This window comes from Herpailurus yagouaroundi, unplaced genomic scaffold (genome assembly GCF_014898765.1).
Source record: "Herpailurus yagouaroundi ecotype Mexico unplaced genomic scaffold, PumYag 189, whole genome shotgun sequence".
NCBI classification, from domain to species: Eukaryota; Metazoa; Chordata; class Mammalia; order Carnivora; family Felidae; genus Herpailurus; species Herpailurus yagouaroundi.
In genome coordinates this window covers 5,299,115-5,326,681 of record NW_024412420.1, presented here as the reverse complement: position 1 = coordinate 5,326,681, position 27,567 = coordinate 5,299,115, and the positions used below count along the sequence as shown (strand labels likewise).

Below are 27,567 nucleotides of genomic sequence, written 5' to 3'. Positions count from 1 at the left end.
CCCCCCCCCCCCGCCCTGAGCTGTGAGGAGGATCGGATCTGCCGATTTGGCACGCCTGTCTCCCAGCGGATTGAAGCTGGGTGCTCCCAGCTCTGGGGGCAGGAGTGGGGGAGTCGCGGAGGCGGGGAGGGGGCTGGGCAGGGGTTGGAGCGTCTATTTTTAGTGAGGGTTTTATAGAGTGGATCCCTGTGGCTTGGCTCCACACTGAAATATTGTCCTCGTCTCAATGACATAAACACAGGGCAACTTGGAGACCTTGGCGCCAGCCCTGGCCGGAGCCTGTGAATGGGCAGAACGCGATGGGAGCGAGAAGCGTACTGTAATTACAAATAAATCCGCCCCCCACCCCCTCTCCTGGCTCGCCAGGCTCACTTAATACCGCAAAAAGCCTCCGCTTTTGTGTAAATAAGATGAACTGAGGTTACTGAAAGATCTACCAAGAGGCAGCTAATGGAATAATGACTTGGGTAAGCTCGGGTTAAAAAGAAAGGGGCATTCGAGAATTAATTACACAGCCGTGGTCATCGGTGGAAACCAGGCAAAGTGTGGAAGGCTCCTTGGGCTCCTGGAGTAAATCCAGAGCGTTGTTCCCTCAGAGAGCATCGAGCATTCAGACCTGGCCCTGCCACATGAGAAATTGGAACTGATAAATTGGAACCAATTAGCACAAGATCTCTAAATGATTCCCTGGACTGTCCCAGGCCAGGCTGGATGAAGCTGTCGCTCTGGACTGCTTCAGACACGGAGCCACACTTTCCAAAGCATATTTAAATATAGCCTTGCTTCCCTCCAGATGTAATCCCAACCCTCATTTTTATCCCTGGAAGCCTGGGGCGGGGGGGGGGGGGGGGAGTGCAAGGGTGAGATGGGATTTTCACAACCCCCACTCCCACAACCCTGTAAATAAATAAAAGATTGCACCAAATTCCATTTGAAGTTGTCAGTCCCGGAATGGAACTTTTATCCCATTATGAATTTCATGGGTGAGCCCCTTCGGACTTTGAATGTGGCTGACACCTCCATTGATGGGCCCTAATTGCAGTTGTAGAAATGGACTGCAGACACCACACTGTACAACCATCACATTCCTGTGAAGAAAGAGCATCCTGTGAGAGCACCCCCAGGCCTCCCCTCAAGTCAGTAGGATCGTCAAGGTTTCACTTAAACTTTAAACCAAAGTTGCCCTATGGAAGGGCCAGGTGCTAATTTGGGATTTTGAGGTTGGGCAGATTTGCCTTGGCTGACAGGGCGGTTACTATACTCAGGGGGCTGGCTGCAGGCAAGCTGGCCTCGGAGTCCACCAGGAAGGGAGTCTTTCAATCCATACGGCCCCCTGAACGACTGCTTTTATTTTCGGATGAACTTCCTCTGGGCCTGAAAGTGTCCAGTGCTTGGCTGAGCGACAGAAGAAGGAATGGAGAAATGTGCTTTGCACCGAGCTGCTGGCCCACCTGAGTCAAGAAGGCGGCCTGCTGACGGTGACCCGGGGAGGGGGCCTCGCACTTCAATCTGAGCCTGATGCCCTTTGATGGGGACCAAGCCAAGGAAAGATCGCACACGACGGAGACTGTTTCCAAACAAGCCCAAGCTGGACACCAAAGACTTTTTTTTTATTGTGGTAAAATAAACATAATATGAAAATCCCCATTTTGGCCATTTGTAAATGTACAGTGACATCAAGTACATTCCATTGTGCTGACATTACTACCACCCCATCTCCAGCACGTTTCCATGTTCCCAGACTAACCCCCATTCCCCAGCCCCCAGCTCTTGGAAGCCAACAATCTACTTCCTGATTGTATGAATCTGATTACTCTAAGTACCTCATATAAGTGGAATCGTACAGTAATTGCCCTTTTGCGATTGGCTTATTTCACTCAGCGTGGCATCCTCGAGGTTCATCCGTATTGTAGCATGTGTCCGGATTTCCTTCCTTTTTAAGGCTGAGTAATATTCCATTCTACGCATCTACCACACTTTGCATTATCCATTCATCTGCCAAAACTTGAATCGTTTCCACCTTTGGCTGCTGTGAATAGTGCTGCTGTGAACATAAGTGTACAAATACCTGTTCAAGTCCCTGCTTTCAGCTTTTTGAGGTACAGATCTTAGTGAAATTGTTGGGTCATACGGTAGATCTGTGTTTAATTTTTTGCCACCCTGTTTTTCATGTAGCTACATCGTTTTACATTCCCACCAGCAATGCACAGAGGGGTTCCAGTTTTTCCACATCCTCACCAACACTTGCTACTTTTTGTGATAACAATCATTCTAATGGATATGAATGACATTTCACTGCGCTTTAGGATACCAAAATTTTTAGAAGACCATGGGGGAAGGGGGGGGAAATAGTTATAAACAGAGAGGGAGGGAGGCAAACCATAAGAGACTCTTAAATACAGAGAATAAACTGAGGGTTGATGATGGGGGGGGCAAGGGACAGGGGGAAATGGGTGACAGGCATCAAGGAGGGCACTTGGGATGAGCACTGGGTGTTGTATGTAAGCGATGAATCACGGGAATCTACCCCCAAAACCAAGAGCACACTGTATACACTGTATGTTAGCCAAGTTGACAATAAATTATATGAAAGAAAGAAAGAAAGAAAGAAAGAAAGAAAGAAAGAAAGAAAATTTAAAAATTAAACAAAGAAAGAAAGAAAAGAAAAAAAAAGAAAAGAAAGAAACCAATATTAAAACAGACCCTTAACTATAGAGAACAAATCGATGGTTGCCAGAGAGGAGGTAGGTAGGGGGATGGATGAAATAAGTGAAGGGGACTGAGGGTACACTCTTCATGAGTGCCTCAGTAGTTCAGTCGTTAAGTGTCTGACTCTTTATTTTGGCTCAGGTCATTGTCTCACCGTTTGCAAATTTGAGCCCTGCATCAGGCTCTATGCTGACAGCACAGAGCCTGCTTGGGATTCTCTCTCTCTCTCTCTCTCTCTCTCTCTCTCTCTCTCTTTCTCTCTCTCTCTCTCTGCCCCTCCCTCTCTGCACCTCCCCTGCTCGTGCTCTCTCTCCCTCTCTCAAAAATAAATAAAAATAAAAAAAAAAAGAGTACCCTCATCATGATGAGCACTGAGTAATGTATAGAATTGTTGAATCATTATATTGTACACCTGAAACTAATATAACACTGCAGGTTAATTATACTGATATTTTAAAAATAAATAAACATTTTAAAAAAGAAATGTTCTAAATATAATAACTATCCACCAAGTACTTTACCCTCCCTCTCTTTCCCCAAAGGTAACCACTGACCCCCAGTTAGTGTGTATAATTCCCATTCATTAGAAGCTTTACCACATATATTTGCATCCACTGATAATTTATACATTTTGTAGATCACCCTGGGTTCCCCTTTTGTATCTCCCTCCACTCCCACCTCCACCTTCCTTATTTGTTAGTTGCATAAGGAACACCAGAAGCGAAATCCCAGATCAAACCAAAAAGGGTCATAAAGAATAGACCACAAGCTTTGGGGTTAGGCAAAGAGTTAAACCATAGCCATGCCACTTTCTGTTTGTGATGACCTTGGTCAAGTCACCTGAGCTCCCTGAGTTTTAGTGTCCTTGCTTAGAAGCAGAGATGTTTTGAGGGATAAATGAATTAACAAGTGAAATTCACTGTACCAGGCAGCTAGCAAGAAATCGTTGGTAAGGAGGAAGAAGAGAAGAAAGTGGTTAACGTCAATTGTCTTGTTAAGCTGTTGGCTGTGCCCAGCTGTCCTCTGTCTTGCACTCAGTACTTGTAGAGTGGGTACTCACAGTACCCACTGGCTGCTCTTGCCCACACCTTCGTGTTGCCACAGGGTAGGACAGAAAGAACATCTACAGAAACATAAGAGAAGACATGTGGCTCCATTTACTCTTTGCCAAAATGTTTATTTAAATCATGGGGGGTGAGGGTCCCCCATATACCCACCCCCACTGTGGCCAGAGGGCAATGGAGACCCGAGGAAAGTAAGGAAGGAGGGAGGGAGGCCTAAACCATTCTGCCAAGTCACCCTACTCTGGGGAGGACATTCAGCTCAGGCCCTGAGCCTGGCTGCAGAAACTGTAATCCAATACCTTAATCCATTTCTTCTTCAAAGCGTTGCCCTTTGAGCCAGGTGGACAGAACCCGAGTGATGTCGAGAAGCACTTGCATTGGGCTGTGTCATTCAGGCTGAGAACAGAATACCCAGAGGGGCACCTTTGACTTGGATATCTGGACAATTGTGAGCACGGAATGACAGCTTAGAGTACCTAAAGGGGGGTTAGGGAATGGCACCTAATCAGTGTTGACAGTGAACCTAGTCCTTGATCCAACTGCCCTGACTGAACAGAGTGTGCCAGATGGTGTGCAAGGCTCTTTGACGATGCAAAGAGGGATCATACATCAAAGCAGGGTGCCCTTCTGCCCTTTGGGAAAGGCTCCTGAATCCACCTCTCCAAGAAGAGCCATAGGGTGAAAGGGAGAGAAAATAGTTCCAACAAGGACTGGATTCTAGGGTCTCAGGGATGGGGGTAGGGATTCCACTGTCTTCCTTTCCAAGGGCAGGGGTGTAGCCTGACGCATCACAGCAGCTGTGGCTCCCTAGAATGAGCTGGGGTCATTCAACTACTCACCGACCCCCACCCCAAGCTGCAGCTTCCTGGGTAGAACCAACCACTCTTCACCACCCCTACCCCTTGCCTTGGTTTGCTTCTGCTCCCAATGTCAGTGGATTCCAGGGTACAGAGCTGCTAATTTGTGAGGATTCAGGCTGCTGAGGGTGTTGGTACACAACAGCCAGGCCATCTCCAGTTCAGAATGGACGAGTCATTTGCATGCACCACTTAAATTATAAAGCGTCTATTTGATCAAATTGGCATTTTTACTTTCCAGATACCTCCGAGAGATCTGATTTCTAAGAAAAGATCAAATATTACAAGCTATTACTGTCTGGATTTGTTGCAGCAGTTAAGAGATGGGCATAATTTTTACCACCATGGTCTCCCTCCACCCAATACTAGCATCCGTGAATGGTCCCCAAAAGCAATTAAACAAGCTCAGGGATTCCTTCATTCACTAGTCACCTACTGTATACACTACTAGGCACCGTATGTAATGCAAGCACTTGTAGACAAACACAAGACTAGACACTGGAAATGTAGAGATGAACCCCTTAAGGAGTTCACTGTCTAAGCGTCAAGACAGACAACTGCCCTGAACGCAATGTGGCTATCAGGTAGGAGGAGGAAGGAAAAGAATGGGTAGGATTTGGGAGGGGCACAGCAAGCAATTCCATCCAGAGGGAATCAAGAATGGAAGAGGAAATGTTTAAGCAGAATCTAGAAAGTTACAAATGACTTTGCAAAAGGGAGAGAGTGAGTAGACAGAACACCCACAGTGAGGAAGAGCGGACTATGTGTAGAGAACCTCCAAACAGTTCCAGACAAGCTAAACATGAAGTGAGGAGGCAAGAGTGGAAGGAGGTGATGGGGAAAGGGAGATGGGAGTCGCATTGGAAAGGCCATCCAATATCACAACTTCATCTTGAGAGTAACCAGGAGACTCCTCAGAGGTTTTTGAACGATTGTAAATCGTTGCCCTTCTATACACAAGTTTATTTTAGCCTGTTTCTCCTTCAGGAAGACTAAGATTTGGGGGAGAAATGAGACAGGCACTTCAGGGCGCTTCAGCAGAAGCTCTGTTGTCTTGGACAGGCCAGTAGTATCTGCAAGCCCTGTTACTCAGTGGCCAATTTAGGAGAACTTAGGTGAGGGAGGAGGGCTTTACCTAGGACCCCATTAGCTGTGGGCTGAGGAAGAAGCTGCTATCAGGGACAAGTCAGAGACCACACCAACCCCCCACCCCACACCCAACGACGACCCTGGAGTTCTTAAGAGAGGACAAGAGCCCCAAGGCTTGCCTGGATGTCAAAATATTTAGAAGCATATTGAAATCACCCACCGGTAATAAGACTACCTCAGAAGTCAACGTTCATGCCTTGAAGAGGCCTAAGCCATAAACATTTAGTCTCAAATGGACCCGCCTATCCTCCGGAGCTAGAGCCTTGAAAGAAAAGCGGAGTTCTGTAAAATGTGATCTGCCAGGATTTTCTTACCCCCGTGGCATGATAATTACGATGCCTCTTCTTACATTTAAAGGCTCATCTGTGGTGACTCAAATCCTCAAGGAGGTGAGGGAGGCAGCTTTGCATTTTTCTCAATGCATTTTGCTGAACCACTGCAATCATTCACTTCTGAAACAATGCGGAGTGAAATGAGGTTGGAGCCACAACCTTGCCTCATTACCGGCACCCCCCCCCTCCCCCCCCCCACCTCCAGGCACTTCAAGGGCCCTTCTCCCAGCATTTTAGGGATTATCTTTGCGAGTTTAATCAAGCTTTACGTTAACTAGTTAACATGGTTAAGCCTTTGTGTGTGGAAAGAAACACTTGTCTGAAACTGTAATGTACCAGAGTCGTTTTGTGGGGAGGGGACCAAGGGGCCTCTACTCTCTCACCTTATCCATACTCTCCCTCTACCATGGGTGGGGAAAAAAAAAACAAACTATTTTTAATTTTATGTATGCAAATACATATAAAACTAATACGTATAAAACTAATAAAAACTAGTTTTTCCTAAAAATCCTACCTTAGAAAAATCCTGTGTCGAAACAGGATTATACCCACCACCCGTGCTAATGAAGAACTAATCCCTGTTATATCTACTTTCATTTGTATTTTAACTAGTACATTTACTTATGAACTTAGTTTCCTATGCAAAAGGGAAGATTGGGAAATCATGGTTAGACTGGAGATGCTTGATGGGTTCGGAGGAAGTTAAGGAACCCCTTCTAGAAGTTTAAGGTGGTTGCTCTTCTAACTTTTGAAACCTCTTTCATTTTCTGCAGGCATGCTTTGTGAATTACAATAATGAAATGCCATGATTTTTTTCCCCCTCAATTGAGGACATTTTTTAAATGAAGCTGGGTAAAGACACTAAGGTGAAACCTTAGATATAAGAAAAATAAAAGCAGTTGGGGGTTTCTGAGACATTGTTTGTCTTGAAAGTGATGTGGAGAAGCTTGATCAAAAGCCTAGTTTTACTACAGTCATGCTTCATTATGGAGGGTGGGACCATGGGCAGGATGGGGGAGGGGAAGATAAAATGAGTCCTTGCCCAGACTTGACCAGCTTGCCAAAAGTCACTACCCAAAGTAAGCCTCCCTAACCTGCTGGTGCCCGTGACCTCTGAAGTCGGTCAAATATGGATTCAGATCAAGAGAACAGTAATGGACCAACAAAGATCAGTCCCTTTAGGAAGCCCCGTGCTTCCACAGCTCTGAGCTAAAATGCCTCTCCCTGCCTTCTTAGATGATCCTGGAGTCAAAGAATGTGGCCTTGGGAAGTTTCCTCCCCTCTCTGGACCTCAATTTCCCTATCTATAAAATGGGGAGATAATTATCTCTTCTCCAGAAGCTCCTGTATGAGGTAGATAAGATAATGCTTGTAAGGCAGGGAGTAAATCCCCAGCACATGTTAAACGTGTGTTCTTGGTTCTAAGACTGGCAACTGGGAAAGAAAGCCCTTGGTGCACTTGTTTGGCGACCCCATGCTCCAAACCCTCCACTCAGGTGACTTCCAGTACCCAGCCCCCACCCCAAGCTCATTCCAGACTGCAGAGTTTTGATCCAGCATGAGATTGGTTTTTGATGCATTTGAGTTTTGTTTTCTTTCTCAGCCCAGTGGTGAGTTTTGACGTGGGTATCACTGCATTTTGAAAACAATCTGGTTTCTCCGTAGGTGCCTGAGACTGGAGCTTCCAAACACACTCCCCTACACGCAAAAGTTCCTCAGCTGGACTTCTCCCTCACCTTACAATCCTATGCGAGCGCTGAACCATTTAACTAAACCTGAAACAAATATTGCCTAAGAATACAGGTTGGCCTTCAAAACTCTCTTCAACATGAAAAATTTTAAGTACCACTTCCAGCCTAACGGTTACTCGGGGGCAAGTTATTTCCTCCGAATGCACAGGTTTTAATCTTTTATTGAGTTTTGTCTAAAGACGAAAATAATGAGTGTTCTACCCTTTTCTTCTAAGATTTACATAAAGGTAATGTAAAGTAAGAAGCCATTTTTCTCTCCCCTCTTCAGTCCACCCCTTTATCTTGTTCATTAGGGGTAATCAGGATAAGTAATCACTTATAAACATATTTTTAGGAATTTTTCCAGGCGCATAAAATAATTCCTACGCAGAGATTAAAAGCAAAGCTTCTAGGGAATGAACAGCCTAATTTCAATCAGAATCAAGTTTTGTTTTTGTTTGTAATAGGGGCTGTCTTAAAATATTTGGGACCTATAATCACCATACGAATATGGTTCCCCAGGTTTCTTTCAAGTATTTCCAAACCTAAGTTTAAATTTGAATTAGATTTCAAAGTGCTTAAAGGCCCTCAAGGGCCCACCATACAAAGCCCCTGGTCTTCCAGCCTCTAGACCTCAAGCCCTAACACAGCACTGCCACCTTGGCTACAGGATTCAGACCATGTGGCCTGCTCCCTCCGTTGCCCAAAGTGTGATGTAGCCAGTGCCCCTTCCTCAGCCCTCCAGCCTGTGACCTCCTATTGGTCTTTCAGAACCCAACTTGAACATTGAATTTCCTGGGGAGCCTTTTTGGCAGCCCCCAGCCTACCCCAACATTCCCGTGCTTCATCGTGGCGATTGACGTCCTAAATTGTAATCTTTGGCTTATTTTTTTCTCTTCTCCCCCATAGTCATTGGACTCCTCAAGAGAAGGGAGTTCGTGTGTTCTTTGGCAAACAGAGTGTCTGGAATCGGGCTGCATGGGTGGGGAAAAGATAGAGGCATGAGACTGAGGGATGACAGGAGATGGTGAGTGTGTCATTTCCAAGGCCACATGATAGTTGGGCAGCGAGGAGACAGAGATGAGGGCTAGGAAAAAAATTTCAGCGATGGAGATGTGATAACATTGCCTTAGGTGGATTCAGCAGGAGCTGGAACCTGAAAGTCACCGACGCCACCTGAGATGGGCTAGGGTGGTTTTCACCTTATTTTTTTCTCCACCGAGCTCCTGTCTCCTTGTTATCGTGTGTGTTTGAGAGGATAAGGGAGCCTAGACTGTATTATCTCAGTAAACATCTATCTGAGGCAGCAGGATGAGACGATGTGGGGGAAATGTGAGCCTAGGTTGCTGAGATGGGTGCTTGTGTGTTTGGGGAGAGAAGGGGGGCTGTGTGCAGATTCCTCATGGCAGGTGGCTAAGGAAGCCTGTCTCCAGAAACCTTTACCGCCCAGGTGGCAAAGGGAGGAGCAGGAGGGTGTGTGTGTGTGGTGCATGTATGTGAGAGGAAGGGGGTGCTTGTGTTTACCATTCCTCAGTGTGGTGTTGTTGTGGGGGAGGGGCGGGGAGGTGTGCCCCTCAACGAATGTGTCAGTATCTGTACAAGTGTGCATCCATAAGGGCCCATGGTGGGAAGTGAGAACAAGTCCTCAAGCATCTAGAGTTTAAATCTCTAGTAACTTAGAGACAGCTGTCTTTTCATGAAACAGCCCTTGCATCATTCTGGAGAATTCTTTGCCATCGCCAGCAATACTGGAGCCATGGCGTTCCATTCATCTTCCTTTTGAAATACTGGGTCACACATGGTAAAGGCCATAAGTCAGAATCAAGTTTTGTTTAAATTTATCGAGAGAGAGAGAGAGAGAGAGAGAGAGCGCACGCGTGTGTGTGTGTGTGTGTGTGTGTGTGTGTGTGTGTGTGTTTAAGACAGTGGCTGGAAACAGAAGGACTGTAAAAAAAAATTTCCTTTCCAGAGGAAACCTTGGGTCCACCCTAGCCCCAGCCTCCAGCCGAGGAAACGCAGTGGGAAGGGTGAGGGCCGAGGGCAAAGCCCAGAGGCAGCTTGTGCCTTGGAGGAAAGGGCTGAAGATCGGCCTGCCTGCGTCGCGCCCCCTCCTCCCCGCCCCCAGGCCCCCCACATCAGGGCAGGCTAAACATGAGGAGGCTTCTGTCTCCAAGACTGGAAGAGAGGCGCCCTCGTTAAAACTCAGATAAACAGTTTATCAGGAGATGAATGAGCCACTGGACTCCAGAGTCGTCTCCCCTTCCCCAGCGTGGAGCCAGCTGGGGAGGGGGCTGGCAGGAGGGCAGGAGCCAGACCCTGGAGGGGAAGGGGCTGTCGCGCTGGAACAAGCCAGCCAAGCTCCTTTCTTCCTTTCGCCTGTAGCTTTTAGCTTTGTCTCTATTCCTGGAAATTCATTTCACATTTGTTTACCCATTTTCCTACCCCAGTTACCTCCCTGCCTCTCTCTCCTCTGTTTCCCCCTTCCCCCCTCTCCATGCCGATAGCAGTTAGAAGTTCACTGTTCCAATTAGAATCCTATCACCAACTGGACACCCCAAAATTCAGACTGTCTTGTGAAGCTGGACAGGCCCCACCCTGGCTGTGGGTCCTGAACCCGCCAGCATTGCCCCGGCCCCTGGGAGGCTATGGGGAGTCCAGCACCCTCTGGCATGGGAAGCTCACATCCTTCCAGTAGTCAGCAGGGCAAAGTGACAAGCCTTGTGGCTGACTTTTCCTCACTTTGCTAAGCTGGGTCAAGTCCAAAAATGCCGTTTTGGGTCTCACTAAGAGAAAGCCCATCAAATTTGACATTTATGGGCCCCGTGAGGCAGAATCAGAAGGGTGATGATTTTCATACGTCTGGGATGATGCCAGGCCTAAAAAATGGCAACTCCTGTCTCCTTTGTGGTACTTCATGGTCCCCTGACCTCTCAGTGTCAAGGAGCCCCAGAGAGGTAGAGTGACTCCCTCAAGGTCCCAAAGCTGGTTGGTTGTAGGTTTTTTGATATCAAGCCCCATCTGCAATGTCCTTTGCAGATCACCCACAGCTGCCCCTCAAGTCTATGTTTCCAGGGCCGAAGAAGCAAGAAAACTGTTGAGTTGTTCTTAGGCTTGTGCTTAGAATCAGATGGAAATGGGAAAAGATGCACGAAAGCACCCTCAGGGTCCTCTTGCCTTGACCTAGAATTGCTGAAGCTATCGTTCAGAGGAGTGCTCGGGTTTTCTTTGCCCAGACTAGGAAATCATGAGATGCAAATAGCCAAGTATGGATCTACACTCCTGACTCACTAGACTCTTCCCACTTGGCTGCCTGAGTCCCTAGCCAATCCACAAAAGTCCCAACACCTCCCAGGGCTAGGGCCTGACCAGAAAGCTGAGCTTATAGCCATCCCTCTCCCTACAGATCTGTCTCCCTCCCCACAGCTCCCTCGTCAAACTGCTTCTCCAACAGAGTCTCAGAAGCATTGAAATGGGCCAGTTGTTGAGTCCCCCAAGAATTTCCAATCTCCGTCTCCCCCCACCGCAAAGCTTTTGAAGGCCAGCAGCCACTGAGAATAGCTCAGTTGCATGTGCTAAGTGGACAGGAAGCAGGCCCAGAGGTCATGGGGTTACTTCTCCAGCACCCCCTGTAGCTTTCTGCCTCTCTGGCCCAAACCCGAGTTGGCTGGTCAGTTGAAGGCAGTGGGGTTCCCTGAAGAAGGCATTTGTTGGAAGACTAAGGCCCACTACAGATCTGCCCCAGGTGCTGTGCTTGTCTAGACATTCTTTGCCCCCTCTGTGTAGCACAAGTCTGAGAGTTGTTTGTTATCCCCACTTCACAAGTGAGAAAATGGAAGTTGGGAGGTAAGAGATGCCCATGTCAGGGAGGTAACGCAGCTCATGGAAGGCAGGGCCAGAATCCCAACTGAGACCCACCCGGTCCAGGGGTTGTCTTTGTGTTGAGTTTCCCAGTTTATGACATTCCCTCCTCCATGCCCCACACCCCAGATTCCCTGTCTGTCCCTGGTACAGCGTGCTTCCTCTCTGTATGCAGATTCAAATTCTAGGTCTCAAATCTCCTCCTCTCACTACTCAAATAAAATATACCTTTTCTTCATCAAGCTCCAAGAAAGCTCAGCTCTACCAGGAAGGTGTTAGTACTGCTTAGTCTCTGAAAACAGCATCCCCCCAGCCCATTCACTCAGTATCCAACTGCTGGACTGCAGACCCTCCAAGTTGGGCATTTCAGAACACCACGGTGAGGCAGATAAGTGTACTTTGAAAACACTACAGTTTGTATTATAATTCTTGTGGCTTTTTTTTTTTTGGTCATCATAATATATTACAAAATTTCAAACAACAAAGGATAGCACGAAATTGTAATATTTATCAAAAGTGGGCTTGGGTTTTAAAAGTTGTGAAACATTGGTCTACACTCTTATGGGAATATACAGATTTTTCCCACATTCTTTTAATGTTTTTTTTTATTTATTTTTGAGGGGTGAGGAGGCAGAGAGAGGGGGCAGAGAATCAGAAGCAGGGTCTGCACTGACAGGTGGACAGCTGTGAGCCCGATGTGGGGCTCAAACCCATGAACTGTGAAATCATGACCTGAGCCCGAAGTCGGATGCTCAACTGACTGAGCCACCCAGGTGCCCCTCCGACATTCCTTTAATGTTTTATTCACATGCTTGCCCAACCCCCTTAACTGGACTGCAAAAGTCTAGAATGGTGGCAATTGACTGTGAATTTCTCTCTTTTGTGTTTCTTCTTCCAGTCTTCACCCAGTGGATGCTCTACAACAGGTCATCCAATTCTTTGTCTAACATGGTTTGTTTTTCATTCCTGAGGGAACTTTTTTGCTGTTCAGACAAATCCACCCAACCTAAATAAAGGACTGAAGGAAACGCGTCGGTTTTCAAAAATAGGTGATCCGAAGGCGAGGGGATTGATGAAACAGAAAACAGCACAATAAAATGTCACTAAATTGGAACCTACCATCTCAGGAAGACTGAACCACGACTTAGCTTTTGAACTCTCCACTGATAACTTCTTTAACCAGTTAGTTCACAGCAGTGACCAAATTGCTCTGCAGACCATTGTATCTTTCTAAGAAAACAAGCTAGCACCAAGCCCCCATATTGAGTACCTAAGAGAAAGGGGTATGGTTTAAAAGCCTACCATGTGCCAGGTTCCAATGGCACATCATGTCAGACAGAATTAGCTGAGTTCAAACAACCATTGGGTTGTTCTTATCTCCAGTGTCCATGTGTCATTGCGCGTGTGTGTGTGTGTGTGTGTGTGTGTTTGCAGACTCCAAAGTTGGAGAATGTTTAAGAAAATGTTTTCAGCCGAAATTGGCCATCCCTCTCAGCTGCTGAGGTTTTGCAAAAAGACTGTGTTGTGAAACACAGTATGAAATGCAGTATGTTTTCTTCCTTAGACAGATGATAAATTCACGGGGGGAGGGGTGGGGGGCACAGGATGACACAGGTTGAAAGGAAAAAACAGATCTTTGGGGCAAGTAGAGTGATTTAGGCTGTCACGAGACCTCCTAATGATACTCCATGGAATGCTGGTGAACACGTGAGTCATCTACTCCAAGTCCTTCTTCTCCACCTTCTTCCAGACCCCAATCACATCGACCACACGGGAAACCAAGTTTGAGTTTTAACGCTTAGATTCAGTTCCTCATCCAAGGGAAAATTAACCGGAAGTGTCATTTCAACATCCATCTCTCATCAAAGAGACACTGCTTTGGGAAGAGAAAGCATCCATCCATCATGCAGGTTTATTTAGGATCATGGAAACGTAGAACTGGAAGAGGAAGGTAGTTATGTCACTAATGCAGAAAGTAAGGTATATGGTGCCACAAAAGTGACTTGTCGGAAGTTGACGTATGTGGGCAGACCCCAGCCAGGACTCAGGTCCCCCTACTGCCAGTTCATCTTTCTTAAGTTTTAGATCTCCACTCTTGCCCACCGAGGCCGATTTAGCAGAAGCAAAGGTGCAGTATATTCTTGCGACATTGGGGGGGGGGGGCCTCAGGAGGAATCTCAGGAAGTTTACACTGAGGGCCCCGAGATCTTGGAGGGAACAGAGGCAACCAGAACAGACCCGGCAGCGCGCGCGCGCACGCAAACCCACACGCACGCACGCACAATGACAGGGTCACAGAAAGCAGAAGCGGAGCTTGGCCAGAGTGGAACGCAGACGAACCCACCTCTCAGGGCCGCCCCCCCCCCCCCCCCCCCCACCCCCCGGCCAGCGCCAGGTGCAGGACTTGTCGGGCGCCAGCAGAGGGCGCGCCGCCCCCAGGGAGCCGAGCGGCAGCCGCGCGGAACCCGGCAGGCTAGGGGAGCCGCAGGCGAGCCGGACGCGCCCCTGCAGCTCGGCCACTCAGGGTGCAGGACCCGGCCAAGGAGGAGGAGGGTGAAGAGCGGACCCCCCTCGTGGGCCCGAGTAACAGACGGGCCGGAGTGCTTCCTAGGAATTACATCACGCTGCGCAACGCTGCGCCTCCCGAACTCCTCCTGCTCAAAGTGTGTGTGTGTGTGTGTGTGTGTGTGTGTGTGTGTACACGCGCTGGGGGGAGGGGGAGGGGACTTAGACCAAGCTTGGGAGAGAGGAAGGAGAGACGCGCCCGGGGGAAAAGCTCCATGCACATGGAGAAATTCCTTGCGCCGGACTGCACGGAGAAACGAGCCCCCAGCACCTCCCGGCTGTTCCCCTCCCAGTGCAAAGCACCCAGCTAGTGAGAACCCTCACGGCCCCACCTCGAGCACCCCCCAGAACCGGCCCTGCACCCTCCAGCCCGGCTCCAGCGCCGCCGCGAGCTTTCCCCAGGACTGGCCCTGGCGGGGCGCCTAGAGCCCCAGTTGCATTGCTCCGGGAGAAAGGAGGGGGGCGGTGCATTTTGCAGGAGGAGGAGAAGGGGGGTGGGTGGTGGGGGAGAGAGAAAATTGCGCGGAGACCTGCCAAGCGCCACCGCCGCCGCCACCGCCGCTGCCGCCGCCGCCGCCGCCGCCGCCGCCGCCTGTGAGCTCCGGCGGGCAGCCGGACTGTCGGCTTCCCGGGGCATCTGGGTCCGGCGGGGCACAGCCCTGGGCGCTGCCGAAGCCGCCGCCGCGGCGAGTGCAGGCGGCTTCCCCCGGAGCCTGTGCCGCTCCAGCTCCTCGGGGGTGGAGAAGTGGGGGGTGGGGTTGTTGTTTGGGGGAAAGAAGGGGGAGGGGGCAACGCCGAGAGAGTCAGTGGTTTCCATGGTGATGGAGCTGAAAGTGCAGGAAATTTAAAGGCTTGGACGCTGCGAGACAGACAAACCGGTGCCAACGTGCGCGGACGCCGCCGCCGCCGCCGCCGCTGGAGTCCGCCGGGCAGAGCCGGCCGCGGAGCCCCGAGCAGGCGGAGGGAAGTGCCCCTAGGACCCGCTGGGCCAGCGGCGCTGCACAGAGCGGCAGGACGACGAGCAGAGAGAGGAGGAGGAGGGGAGAGCGGCTCGTCCACGCGCCCTGCGCCGCCGCCGGCCCGGGAAGGCAGCGAGGAGCCGGCGCCCCCCGCGCCCGCCGTCGCCCTGGAGTAATTTCGGATGCCCCGCCGCGGCCGCCTGCCCGCATAGACCCGGGAGAGGAGTTGCGGCCAACTTGTGTGCCTTCTTTCCGCCCCGGTGGGAGCCGGCGCTGCGCGAAGGGCTCTCCCGGCGACTCATGCTGCCGGCCCTGCGCCTGCCCAGCCTCGGGTGAGCCGCCTCCGGAGAGACGGGGGAGCGCGGCGGCGCCGCGGGCTCGGCGTGCTCTCCTCCGGGGACGCGGGACGAAGCAGCAGCCCCGGGCGCGCGCCGGAGGCATGGAGCGCTGCCCCAGCCTGGGGGTCACCCTCTACGCCCTGGTGGTGGTCCTGGGGCTGCGGGCGGCACCGGCCGGCGGCCAGCACTATCTCCACATCCGCCCGGCTCCCAGCGACAACCTGCCCCTGGTGGACCTCATCGAACACCCGGACCCTATCTTTGACCCCAAAGAGAAGGATCTGAACGAGACGCTGTTGCGCTCGCTGCTCGGGGGCCACTACGACCCGGGCTTCATGGCCACCTCGCCCCCCGAGGACCGGCCCGGCGGGGGCGGGGGGGCGGCCGGGGGCGCCGAGGACCTGGCCGAGCTGGACCAGCTGCTGCGGCAGCGGCCGTCGGGGGCCATGCCGAGCGAGATCAAAGGGCTGGAGTTCTCCGAGGGCTTGGCCCCGGGCAAGAAGCAGCGCCTGAGCAAGAAGCTGCGGAGGAAGTTACAGATGTGGCTGTGGTCGCAGACCTTCTGCCCGGTGTTGTACGCGTGGAACGACCTGGGCAGCCGCTTTTGGCCGCGCTACGTGAAGGTGGGCAGCTGCTTCAGTAAGCGCTCGTGCTCCGTGCCCGAGGGCATGGTGTGCAAGCCGTCCAAGTCCGTGCACCTCACGGTGCTGCGGTGGCGCTGTCAGCGGCGCGGGGGCCAGCGCTGCGGCTGGATTCCCATCCAGTACCCCATCATTTCCGAGTGCAAGTGCTCGTGTTAGGACTCGGGGTCCCCTTCCCGCACCCGGACAACTGATGATACCCCACCGACGCCCTCCCCCCCCCCGCCCCCCGCACCGTCTCCAACCAGTCCACCACCCTCTCGAGAGGGGATTCAATGAACTTTTTTTTTTTTTTTTTCTGGCTACAGAGACCTAGCTTTCTGGTTCATGTAATGCACTGTTTAACTGTGTAGGAATGTATATGTGTGTGTATATACGGTCCCAGTTTTAATTTACTTATTAAAAGGTCAGTATTATACGTTAAAAGTTACCGGCTTCTACTGTATTTTTAAAAAAAAATAAGCAAAAGGAAAAAAAAGAACAGAGAAAAGAGAGACTTATTCTGGTTGTTGCTAATAATGTTAACCTGCTATTTATATTCCAGTGCCCTTCGCATGGCGAAGCAGGGGGGAAAAGTTATTTTTTCTTAAAGTACAAAGAGAGGGGAGAACTTTTGTAGAAGGACTTTTAAAAAGCTATTTTCCATTCTTCGGAAAGTGTTTTGGTTTTCCTTGGACCTCGAAGAAGCTATAGAGTTCAATGTTATTTTACAGTTATTGTAAATATAGAGAACAAATGGAATGACTAATCATTGTAAATTAAGAGTATCTGCTATTTATTCTTTATAATATCCCGTGTAGTAAATGAGAAAGAAATGCAGAGCAGGATTAAAGAAAACCACTAAAACCGACTGCGCTCGACACTGCGATTCTGTGTTGGTGATTGATGGGGGGGTGTGGGGGCTGGAGGGGGCGGGTAGGGGTGCCGCTGTGCTTACTATGCCTGTTGGGAGAAGGGGCTCATCCCCTCTTCTGCTGTGATGGAGATGACCGCTCAGTTTTTCATGGGGGGGGGGGGATTCTCAAACCCCCCACTTGAGCATCACGTGGCCTCTGCCCCGTCTCCCCGCTTTTTCTCCCTATGTCACCAAAGCTCGGGCCCGTCCTGACCTCGACACCCAGCCGGCCCCCTGGAGCTGACCCCAGGCTGGGCCGAGGGGCGGGGGGTGTGGGGGGGGAGGATGGGCGGCCGCTTTGTCCTGCCTGACAGGCCCTTCACAATGGGGACACGTGTCTTTCACACCTACCCTGGGGGCGGAGTGCCGCTGAAACTTGACCCCCGAGGAATGGGGGGGTGGTGGTGGGAGAGATCAGAGCGCGCCCACCCAGATCCCGCCACCCCTCCCGCCTCGCACCGCCGCCCCCCCCCCCCACATCAATAACCCGTCTGTGTTAACCCTTTGCACGCCCGGAAGCTACGGTGATGTAAGCTGAGGCGACCCGGTCCTTTGGAATCAACACTCGGGCTCCGGGATCTTGCAGGTCCGAGCCCCCGAAACCCCAGGGCCCCGGCCGGAATTGCTGGGGATAGCTGGGAGATTTGACACTCGCCTCCCTCCTCCCCCAGGACCTAGGGAGGACTCTGAGAGTCAGGATTTCGGAGGGGTCTGCATTTGGGTGAAAAAACGCCACCACTGGGATCTGCAGTTGGGAATGGGGTGCGCCCCCCGCTCTGGACACTTCGTCTGCTTGGGGGTGGGGAGGGAGGAGCAATCAGAATCGGGATCTCTGAACTCTTGGGTTAGAGAGGGGCAGAAGACGTGTTGCCCTTAAAGGAACGTGCAAAATAGCACCCTCACCCCACCCCTTAAAAAGCCAACTTCTTGGGGCTGGCGCTGGACTCGCGTGCGTCCCTCCGCCTCAGTCCGCGGTGGCGCCCATCCGCGCAGCTCCACGTGGGCCGGCTTCCTGACACTGCTCAGCGCTCCCTTTATTTATCTTGGACTCCAAAGTCGCTCTCCTTTGCTCCCGCCCCCCCCCCCCGCCCCCCCCCCGCCCCCCCGTCCCGGCGGCCCTCCCCCCCCCCCCCCCCCCCCCCCCCGCCCCATCCCCACCCCGGGGCCGGAGTCCCGGCGAATCTATGCTAATTATTTCAAACCTGCGCCGGGTCCCCAGCGCAGTCTCAATGCCCCCGGCCCCGCCCGCCCTGTCCCTCCAGCCGGGCGCTTTCTTCCCTCCCGACGCAGCCTCGGTGGCTCCGCATTTCAATAGCCTGGCCCGGGAGCCGGAGCCCCCTCCCCGGCGCTGCCTCCGTCAGCCGTGGGACAGACGTTAGGGTATTCATTAACTGAGAGCCGAGGAATAACGGCATTATTCCCCCCAGAGAGGGCACCCTGCCCCCGCGACTATCTGAGGCTTCATTGTAAAAGGATTAAAAGTTAAAGACCTCCATCTTATGATTCTTTCATTTAATCTTCCTGGCGCCTGGGAGACATGCTCGATGGATGATGGCTTTTAAAATATTCCTAATGTCGGCTACCTTAAGACTCCAAGCCCGGCAAACAAACGTAATTTATTTCCAGAAGAAAGGGGATATTGAGATGTTTAAGTTTATGAACCGCCGTCCTCATGTATATTTGTTAAGTTCTGACAAATACCCAAATAACGTTAAAATCAGCCATTCATCACTTATGAATTTATGCAAAACTTTCTGTGCCCCGGGCCAATATTTTTTTAGACAGAGTTTCACTCGCGAGGGGCGGAGGTGGTGGGGAGGGGGAAGGGGAGGGGGCTTACGGGGCGGTGGGGGGGGGGGGGGCAGAGCCGAAAGCAAGAATTTTCATGCCTGGTAAACACGCGAATTATGCGAAGAGAGTTATTCCCAGCTGGGCGGGCAGCCAAAACTCGGAGAGCGCGCCGAGGCCAGCGCCCCCACCCCCACGTTGGCAATGTCATTGGATTACAATGCGAGGTCTTCCCCTCCGCGACGCCCCCTCCTCCCTCCGCCCGCCCGCCCGCGCCCCTCCTCCCCACCCCTGCCCACTTGGAAAACCCGCTCGCAGCCGGCGAGCTTCTCGGCTTTCAGAGCCGGAGTCGGTGTGAGCTAGGAGGACCCGGGCTGCTGCAGACGTGACGGGCAGTAGACAGACCACCGCGCACACAGACCAAAGGGCAGGCCCCAAGCCGCTCCGGACGCGGAGAAGAGGACCCAGCAGGATCCAGGCAGTCCCAGAAGAGAAGGAAGGAGGTGCTGGCCCCTGGAACATTGTGACTAATGCACAGCCGGTTACGTCTCCATTATTATTAATGTTAATAATACTAATAATAGCAGCAACGCGGAAAGGAGTAGAGAGCTCTGGGCAGAGAGGCAAGAAAACTGTCCTCTGCGGTCACCTAGTGTCTATCTCCTGTAAGGAGGAAAATTGATCTTGGTGTCTTCCGTGGCTTTGACAGCCTGTGCTTACAAATTCATGCAGCTGCTGGGGGTGGGGGGGGGGGGGGGGAACCATGCCTCCCCAGGATGGAGAATTAGAACTATTACAGATACAGATACATCCACTTTCTCAACATCCTGGAAGAGAAGGGCAAGGTTACCACCACTCCAGCCCTCCTGCCAGGATCGCAGGAAATCAATCATCAACCCTCTATTTTCAACTCTTTCCTTTATTCCTTCGCTTCCGCCCTCCCAACACTCCCCACACTTCATGCACATGTATACTGAAAGCCAAATGTCCACGGAAAGCCAGCACCCTCAGGGGAGGGCCCTCTGGCCCCCAGAGTCTGGGAACTGGATCTGGTTCCCTGTTGAGATGGAGAAGGCCAGGGGTCCATTATCAGTCTTGCTTCTGAGACCCCTGGGAAAGGGGGTTGAAGTTTCGTGGCAGCTGCAGCAGGAAGCTGGCTGTGTATTACGAGCTCTTAGCTGTGCTGGATGGGGACAGCAGGGGGAGGGCCCAGCCCGTATTGGTATTTTGAAGGAGTGATTCATCCTTTTCCTTTAATGCTCTTGGAATGTCAGCACTGGAGGGGAGCTTAGATTCCAGTACCCACCGCTCAGTTCACAGATGAGAAGACTGAGGCCCCAGCAGAGCCAGGCCGATCACACAGATTCATATAGTTGGGGCTGGCCACGCGGTCTCCATTGTGCCTTTTCACTCTGCTCTTGTTCTGTGTTCCTTTCAAAATTCTTTTAATTGTTTTAAAATGTATATATTTGTGATGCGGGAGAGTTCTTTCCAACATTGACACGATAACACTTGAGCTTCCAGAAGATGATCGACTGTTCTGCTGTGTCTACTCAGCGAACAGTTATTAACGGTCTGTGATGAGCCAAGCGCGAGAGCTGGGCCTATACACACATTCTCATGAGGTCTCTAGTTTCTAAATAAGGAGACTGAGCTCAGAGAGTTTATGCATCTTTCCCAAAGCCACACAGTAAGTGGCACAATTATGATCCAAAATCTGAGCTGACCCCAAAGCCTCTGCTTCTTCTAAATACCCTTCCTCCCTTCAAGCGCTTGGGAGACACAAGGTGCCAGATTATGTGCTGGCAAGTCCCATCTCAGGCTCTGTAGGGATTCATGCCTGGTAGGCCGCACAACACGTTTGTATGCCTCCTTATGTGCTCACCCTCCACACGCGTGCGCGCGCGCACACACACACACACACACACACACACACGACGAGGAGGAGGTGAGAAATAAAGAACAGGGCCAATGAAGGAAAAGAATTAGGAAAACATCAAACAAAGTAGAGATGGAAAGAGGAGGGCTCACTGCTGGACTGGGCAGCCAGAGAAGGCACCTGACTAAAGTCTCAAAGGACAAGTTAAATGTCAACATCCTGAGGTGGGAATGTGGGCAGAAAGGACATCCGGATGGAGAAAGCAGTAGAGATAAGTAAAGACGTGATGTTGGAAAAGTACCTGTTTGGGAAGATCTGAAAAGCAGGCTGATGCCAAATTATGAAGGAGCGTAAATGCCAACTGAGGGCACTAAACATTCTTTTTCGGCTATAGGGAGCCATTGAGAGCTCTTGAATAGGGCAGCGACACCATTAGAGCACTACTGCCGATGAATTCTTCGTTCATTCAACCGTTTTTGATCACTGGTCTGCTTATCTCTTGGTTCATGACAAGCTACATTAAAACTAAGAATCTTAGAACAACAATTTTATTTGGCTCATGATTCTGTGTGTCAGGAATTTGGAGAGGGCTCAGCTGGGCAGTTCATCATCTCTGACGCTTGCGGTGTCAGCCGAGCGCTAGAAATCCACTTCTCAAATGCCTCCTGGCCATTACGGGAGTTCAGCCGACCTGTTGACTAGAGCCCCCTCAAGTGGCTACTCCATGTGGCTTGGGTTTTCTCAAAGCCCGACGGCTTCAGAATAGTGGGGCTCCCTACATGGTAGCTCATGGTAGCTCTGAGAGGAAAAGTTCTCCAAGAGAACTGGATGGAAGCTGCCAGGCTTCTCAAGACATTGTCTCAGAAATCATGCAACACTGTTTCCACCACAGTCTGTTGGCTACCAAGTCTCTGCCAGGAGCCCAGATTGAAGACAAAGGGAGGTAGACCTCTCAATGGGAGCAAGCAGCAAGGAATCAGGGGCCATCTTTAATCTCCCACAAGCTACGTTCTGTACTGTCTGCTCAGGACACAAAAGTGGGGAGGGAGAGTCATTTCCCATTCAAGTCTGGTGCCGGTATTTAGGACGGGTTAGAAATGGGATAGTGGCTGCTGGAAGGCTGGTTAAGGAAGACCTTGCTGTGAACCAGAGACAATCATTAAGTGTGGATACCTGAGGAGTGTCAGTGCCAATGAACACAAAAAGCATTTGCCGAAAGACCGGAGAGGACTTGGTGACTGATTGGATGTGGGGGCTGGCGGACGGGTCGAAGGCCCCCTTTATGTTTCAGGCCTGTGGATGCTCAGATGAAAGAGCTTCTTCCTTTGCCGCCACCCTCAGACAGGTACAGAGAGGTTCCAGGCTCATCCAGAAGAGGGAGGAATCTGAGGAGCCTGGGGAAGAGTTCAGTTCCTGAGTTGAATGAATGAATCCATGGGTGGATGGGTGGAGGGTAGGGAGACAGCCAAAGAGGGAGGGCTCTCTGAGGTTAGGGAACAGTAAGATTCTCCCCAGCAGACCAGAAGGGTCTTGGGGAACTTGCATTTGGAGATGCTATGAAGAAAGGCATGCAGGGAAACCCAAGAGAGACCAAGGGGCAGAGGAAGGCACGAGCAGGCCTTGAGTGATACCACCAGCCCGGTGCTTCATGTTCATCATCTCATTTCACTCTCCCTGTGAAACGAGCATCACGGCCATTCCACAGGGCAAGAGAATGAGGCTCAGAGAAGCTGAGTGCCTCGCCCAGGGACGTTTGGGTCCCTGGAAAGGGAAGCATTTGGATTCAAACACAGGCCCGTGTGATTTCAAAGTGGCATCAGCTCTGCTCCGTAATGGCTTCCTCTATCTGGAGTGAAGCACTCCCTTCTCTGTGCCCCTCTGTCACACTGAGACCTAAGCATCGGACTTTCTCCAGGCAGGGGACTCTTGACCTGCCCTGCTTAGCAGAGGAGCGTCAAGGTTGGCTCTGCAGCATGTACGTCAAATGTGTTTGCGTGTGTTCTTTCTGGGAAGAGTGTGTTGTTCTCATCAGATTCTAAGGTCTGAAACACAAAGGTTAACTTCTGTCGTAGGCTGTGAGAATTTTGAAGTGACTGAATTTTTTAATCGTAACTCTTTTTTTAAAGTCTCCACAGCATACAGCACAATGCTTGCCATGATACGTGTGTTCAGTAAATACTAGGTAAAAGGAAGTGAACGGGGTTCAGGGTCCACAGGGAACTGCTGCAGGTTCTTAAAGAGGGGATGAGGTGGAACACTTGCTCAGGGTTCGGGTGTGTAAAAAAAAAAGATTAGAAAGGTAAGACAGCAGGCTGGAGGGCCAGAGAGGGTGAAGGGAGACAAAAGGACCAAACTGAGAGGCATATTAAAGGAAAACAGGGGCACCTGGGTGGCTCAGTCAGTTAAGTGTCTGACCTGGGCTCAGGTCACGATCTCATGGCTTGTGGGTTTGAACCCCACATCAGGCTCTGTGCTGACAGCTCAGAGCCTGGAGCCTGCTTCCGACTCTGTGTCTCCCTCTCTCTCTCTCTCTCTCTCTCTCTCTCTCTGTCCCTCCCCGACTTGCACTTGCTCTCTCTCACTCTCTCTCTCTCAAAAATAAATAAACATTAAAAAATTTTAAAGGAAAACAGAAGTTAGATCCAGGCTGCATTTTTATGTAAGGCACTAGCGTGTGGAGCAGGAAAGCAGCAGTGTTCTTTAAATGGAACAGGCCTCCTTTGTTTTGCCACAGTCCTTACCTCTCCTTATTGCCTGCTTCACTCATTCTACCACCCACCAGAACCGCTGTAACATTTACAGTTGGGAGCCCTGGATTAGATATGAGAAGGGGACTGAAAGTAAAAAGCAAAGTGTGATTCTTTGCAATAAGAAAGGAAGTCCCAAAGGAAACCATCCACGGCTTTTGGGAGGAGGACCCAGATTTTGCAGGAAGGGTGATAGAATGACAACATTTAAAAACAGATGGCCGGAAAGTTCTTCATTCCTTCATTTGACTGCAGCAACTAAGGCTCATCAAAGCCAACCGACTTGTCTCCGTGCTGGTTACTTTGGAACGGAACCGCCATCAAAAACAGCATTTCCAGATTTCTATTCAGCCACCCTTTTGCAGTTGTTGTAAGTATAAGCAGTGTTAGGATTTTAAAAGCACTTTCGTGCACGTAATTTTTCATGCAATGAGATATGAAGACTCCCAAGGGCAGGAAATAGGTCAGTCTTACGTTCCCAGAAACTAACCCAGTGCCTGAGCCATAGCAGCACTGAACAAATATTGACTGGAGCGATACATGTACACAGGCTTGTCTTACAGGTAGGAAAACTGGAGCTCACAGAAATCGAAGCAAAGATGGACGCTCACGGAGCTCATTCCAGATGGTGGAGGCAGGGGTGGCTGGTGCTATTTCTCTATGGTCAGGGTTGAGCTCAGGAGCCAACCGCACATCTGCAGGCTGCTCAGTGAGTGTATCCAGTAAGAACAAGGAAGTCAGTGCTGGCCTGCACCTGCCAAGAGAAAAGGGCCCGCAGTCACTGGTTTTGGCAGCCTCCTCCCAGCCCCAGTTGCAAAGGGCTCCTGACTGGCGTCTAATTTATGCAATTAAGGGGACCAAGTTAGTCCAGAGAGGGAAATCGCTCTTCCCCATTTTACAGATGTGGAAATTGTGAAAACAGGAAGCCTAAGTGACTCGCCCAAGATCGCACGGCTAGTTGGTGGGAGAGCCAAGATTCAAACAGCACTAGCTCTCTGCCGGGCTGTCGGGAGAAGCAGAGGGGTTTCGTGCTCCCGGAGTTCATAATCCCAACCAGTCTCCCTGATTCCATGCTCGCCCCAGCTCCAATCCATTCTCCACGCTGCAGCCCAAGTGACCTTAAGACACACATGTGGTCTTGTCACTCCCCTGCATAAAACTTCTCAGTGGCTTCCCATGGCTCTGAGGATAAAGGCCAGAATCCTTACCAGACCGAGGCCCCTCTGCGCCTGCCTCTGAGTTCAAGCCACACAGTCTAGCTCAGGTTCTCTCATGCACCAAGCTCCCCCTCCCCATCCCCTGCTCTAGGGCCTTTGCACATGCTGTTCTGCAGGCTGGGATGCCTCTTCTGCAACCAGCACACCCAGGCTTCAGATCTCATTCGTAGGGAGAGCAGAAAGTCCCCTCTGGTCCATGCTCTCGGGCTCTCGGGACTTTTTATTCAGAGGCTGTATCAGTTTGCAATTGATATTTATAATCCTCAGATATTTGTGTCCTCTTTCTCTTCCACTGGACTGTCACCTCCCTCCATTTTGCTCACCAAGGTATCCCTGGGCAGAGGTGCAGGTCAGGACACATATAGACACCCCCATATAAAAAAGACTGGATGACTGAGACACTGAAGAAATAGCAATTGATCATATTCCCAGTATAAGCCAGGTTCTATCTGGGGCTCTGATGATGTTGAAATACAGAGTCCAGCTCTTGTTAAATAGTGATCCAGGGAAACTTTAAGAATGTCCCCGAAGGTGGATACAGAGCCAGGGCTATTCACATGACCCTGCAGTGACTCTATCATTCTGGGGATTAGAGTGACTCCCAGTTTACTGACTCCAGAAGGTCCCTGTCTGCTGGAGTAGGCAGGGAGAGGTGGCTGAGTTGCAGATAAATTCTTTTAGCAAATCAAGGAATCTCCCAGTAAAAGGGAATCTACCACCTAGACAAACGTTCCCATCAGAGGCTAGATAGCTTTGAGTAATTCCATAGAGAAAATTCTAAAAGGACGCTCCAGGGGTGGGTAGAAGGTCCACCTTTCTCCACATCTGAAATCCTTAAAAATGGGAGAGATTACCTTATCTGCTGAACCGTTAAAACTCCATCTTTCCTGCCCAGGGAATAATAAAATTAAACAATGACTAACTCATGCCTTAATGCTTTATGGTTTAAAAACCACTTTCACATTCATTATCTCTTTCAAACCCACGCAAGAGCTCAGAGCCAGAGTTTTGATTATCATTTTAAAGATAAGGAAACTGAGGCTTGAAGAATAGCTTGCCCTGGAGGCAAAAGCCTTTCTACTGGTCAAAGAAGTTGATGTTTGGGGGTGGCAGGTGGGGGTGGCGAATAGCTACCTTGGACCAGAGTGAGTCTGAACCCTGGTTACATGGCTATTAGCTGTGGCATCCCCGAGATTGAGTTTCCACACACTTAAAATGGATATAATGGTATCCACCTTACCAGCCTGTTGGGATGTTCCAATGTGTTCCTGGTGGGAACACATTGGTTTAGCTGCTGGTGGGCTGTAGGAGTCCAGCCTACCATGGTTTCTTTCCCTCTTCCCAATTCCGAGGCCTGTGCTGTACCCCTGCAGTCAGGATGAAAGCCGGATGTCCTATTACCCAATGGCAGACCAGCTACTTACTCAGGTCCTCATCCATGCACGATCTACGGCAGGGGAAAGAATCCAGTGGGTTCTTCTTTTTCTCCACCCGCGAAACAGCTTTATATTTCATTCCAGTTGACATCTGGGTTTTGCCGTCATTGTTGTTTAAGTGATAGGCCCAAGAATGGACGAAAGGGGGAAAACCAATGACCAAAGGCAAAGCTGAGAGGAAAAAAAGAAAAAGTTAAATCAGGATGGAAGGAACTGGGGAAGCCAGGGAGTTTGTTTTACATAAACAGAGGCAGGAAACCATCCCAGGTACATTAGCTCTAATTTGTTCTAATTCCAGAAATTCCTCAATCCTAGTTATTGGCACTCAATCAGGAATCACCTAGAGGTGACTATCTCCCAGAAACAGTCTTCACTGGCATCTTTCTCACCTCACTTCAGGGGCAGAGACCTATGAGAGAGACGAGCGCACTCAGGTAGGGCCAAGGCTTCCAGGTCAATGGGCAACATCAGCAACAAGAGCTTTAAAAGGCATCCACCACCGGGCAATGAAGAGCTTTAAAAGGCATCATGACCACCACCATGGAACATGGAAAACATTCCATGGCCCAGAGAGGGTGAATGACCCAGTCAGTGTCAAATCTCAGGTTAACGATAAAGACTAGTGGAGAAATTCTGATGGAAGTATGGGGCAGCTGGTAACTAAACCCGTGGGACACAAGTGCCTGCCACCCCCGAGGCTGGACAACTTCCCCCAAATGCTACATTCCAAGGCAGGTTTCCCAAGAGCCCAGGCCTCCTCTGCTGTCTTCCTTCTTCCCACACTGTGGCCCCAGACCCCTGGGATTCCTGGAGGACATGCCCTGTGTGATTCCTCTGTCTGGCTGGATGTTTAGACATTGATGCTCCCCAGGGTTCTGGTCAGCTTGCCTCCTCTCCGTCTGTGTCCTCTGCCTGAGGGGATACTCAGGGATTCTCACTGTGGGATGTATTACACCTGTATGGGCAGTACCCAGATCTTCATCTTGGGCCAGATGTCTTCCCTACTTCCTACACACTTCTGGTGTCTCCCCTTTGCTGTAGAACCATGGTTAACTTCCTTAGCATGGCGCCCAAGGTTCTTTACAATCTATGACCCCAACTTGCCTTCCAGTGTAATTTGCCACCATTTTCGGCTCCACCCACCTTCCCCCACCAACCAGCCACACAACTTACTCATGGCTAAACATACCTAAACCTGCTGGGCCTTTTGCTTACACCATTTGCTCTACCTGAAGTGTCCCCTGCCCCACACTTACCCCATCACCCCAAAACAGGATTCCACCTAGGGAAGGCCTACTCATACTTCAGGGCACCGCTCACATGGTACTTCCTTGGCCAGGGTAGAACTGACCAAGCTGTACTTTGTCCTCCCACAGTGCTGATGATTAATAATAATAACCAAT

General features: G+C 50.7%; 1 protein-coding gene across 1 annotated transcript; it reads left to right on the top strand.

Annotated features, from left to right (window-relative positions):
- Positions 1-15,031: 15,031 nt before the first annotated feature.
- Positions 15,032-17,053, top strand: NOG (noggin). The gene has a single exon (XM_040497066.1). The coding sequence runs from the start codon at positions 15,663-15,665 to the stop codon at positions 16,359-16,361; it is 699 nt and encodes a 232-aa protein (XP_040353000.1). The 5' UTR covers positions 15,032-15,662; the 3' UTR covers positions 16,362-17,053.
- Positions 17,054-27,567: the final 10,514 nt, after the last annotated feature.

Coding starts and splice junctions, on each gene's coding strand:
- NOG (XM_040497066.1), top strand. CDS start 15,663: ATGGAGCGCTGCCCCAGCCTGGGGGTCACCCTCTACGCCCTGGTGGTG.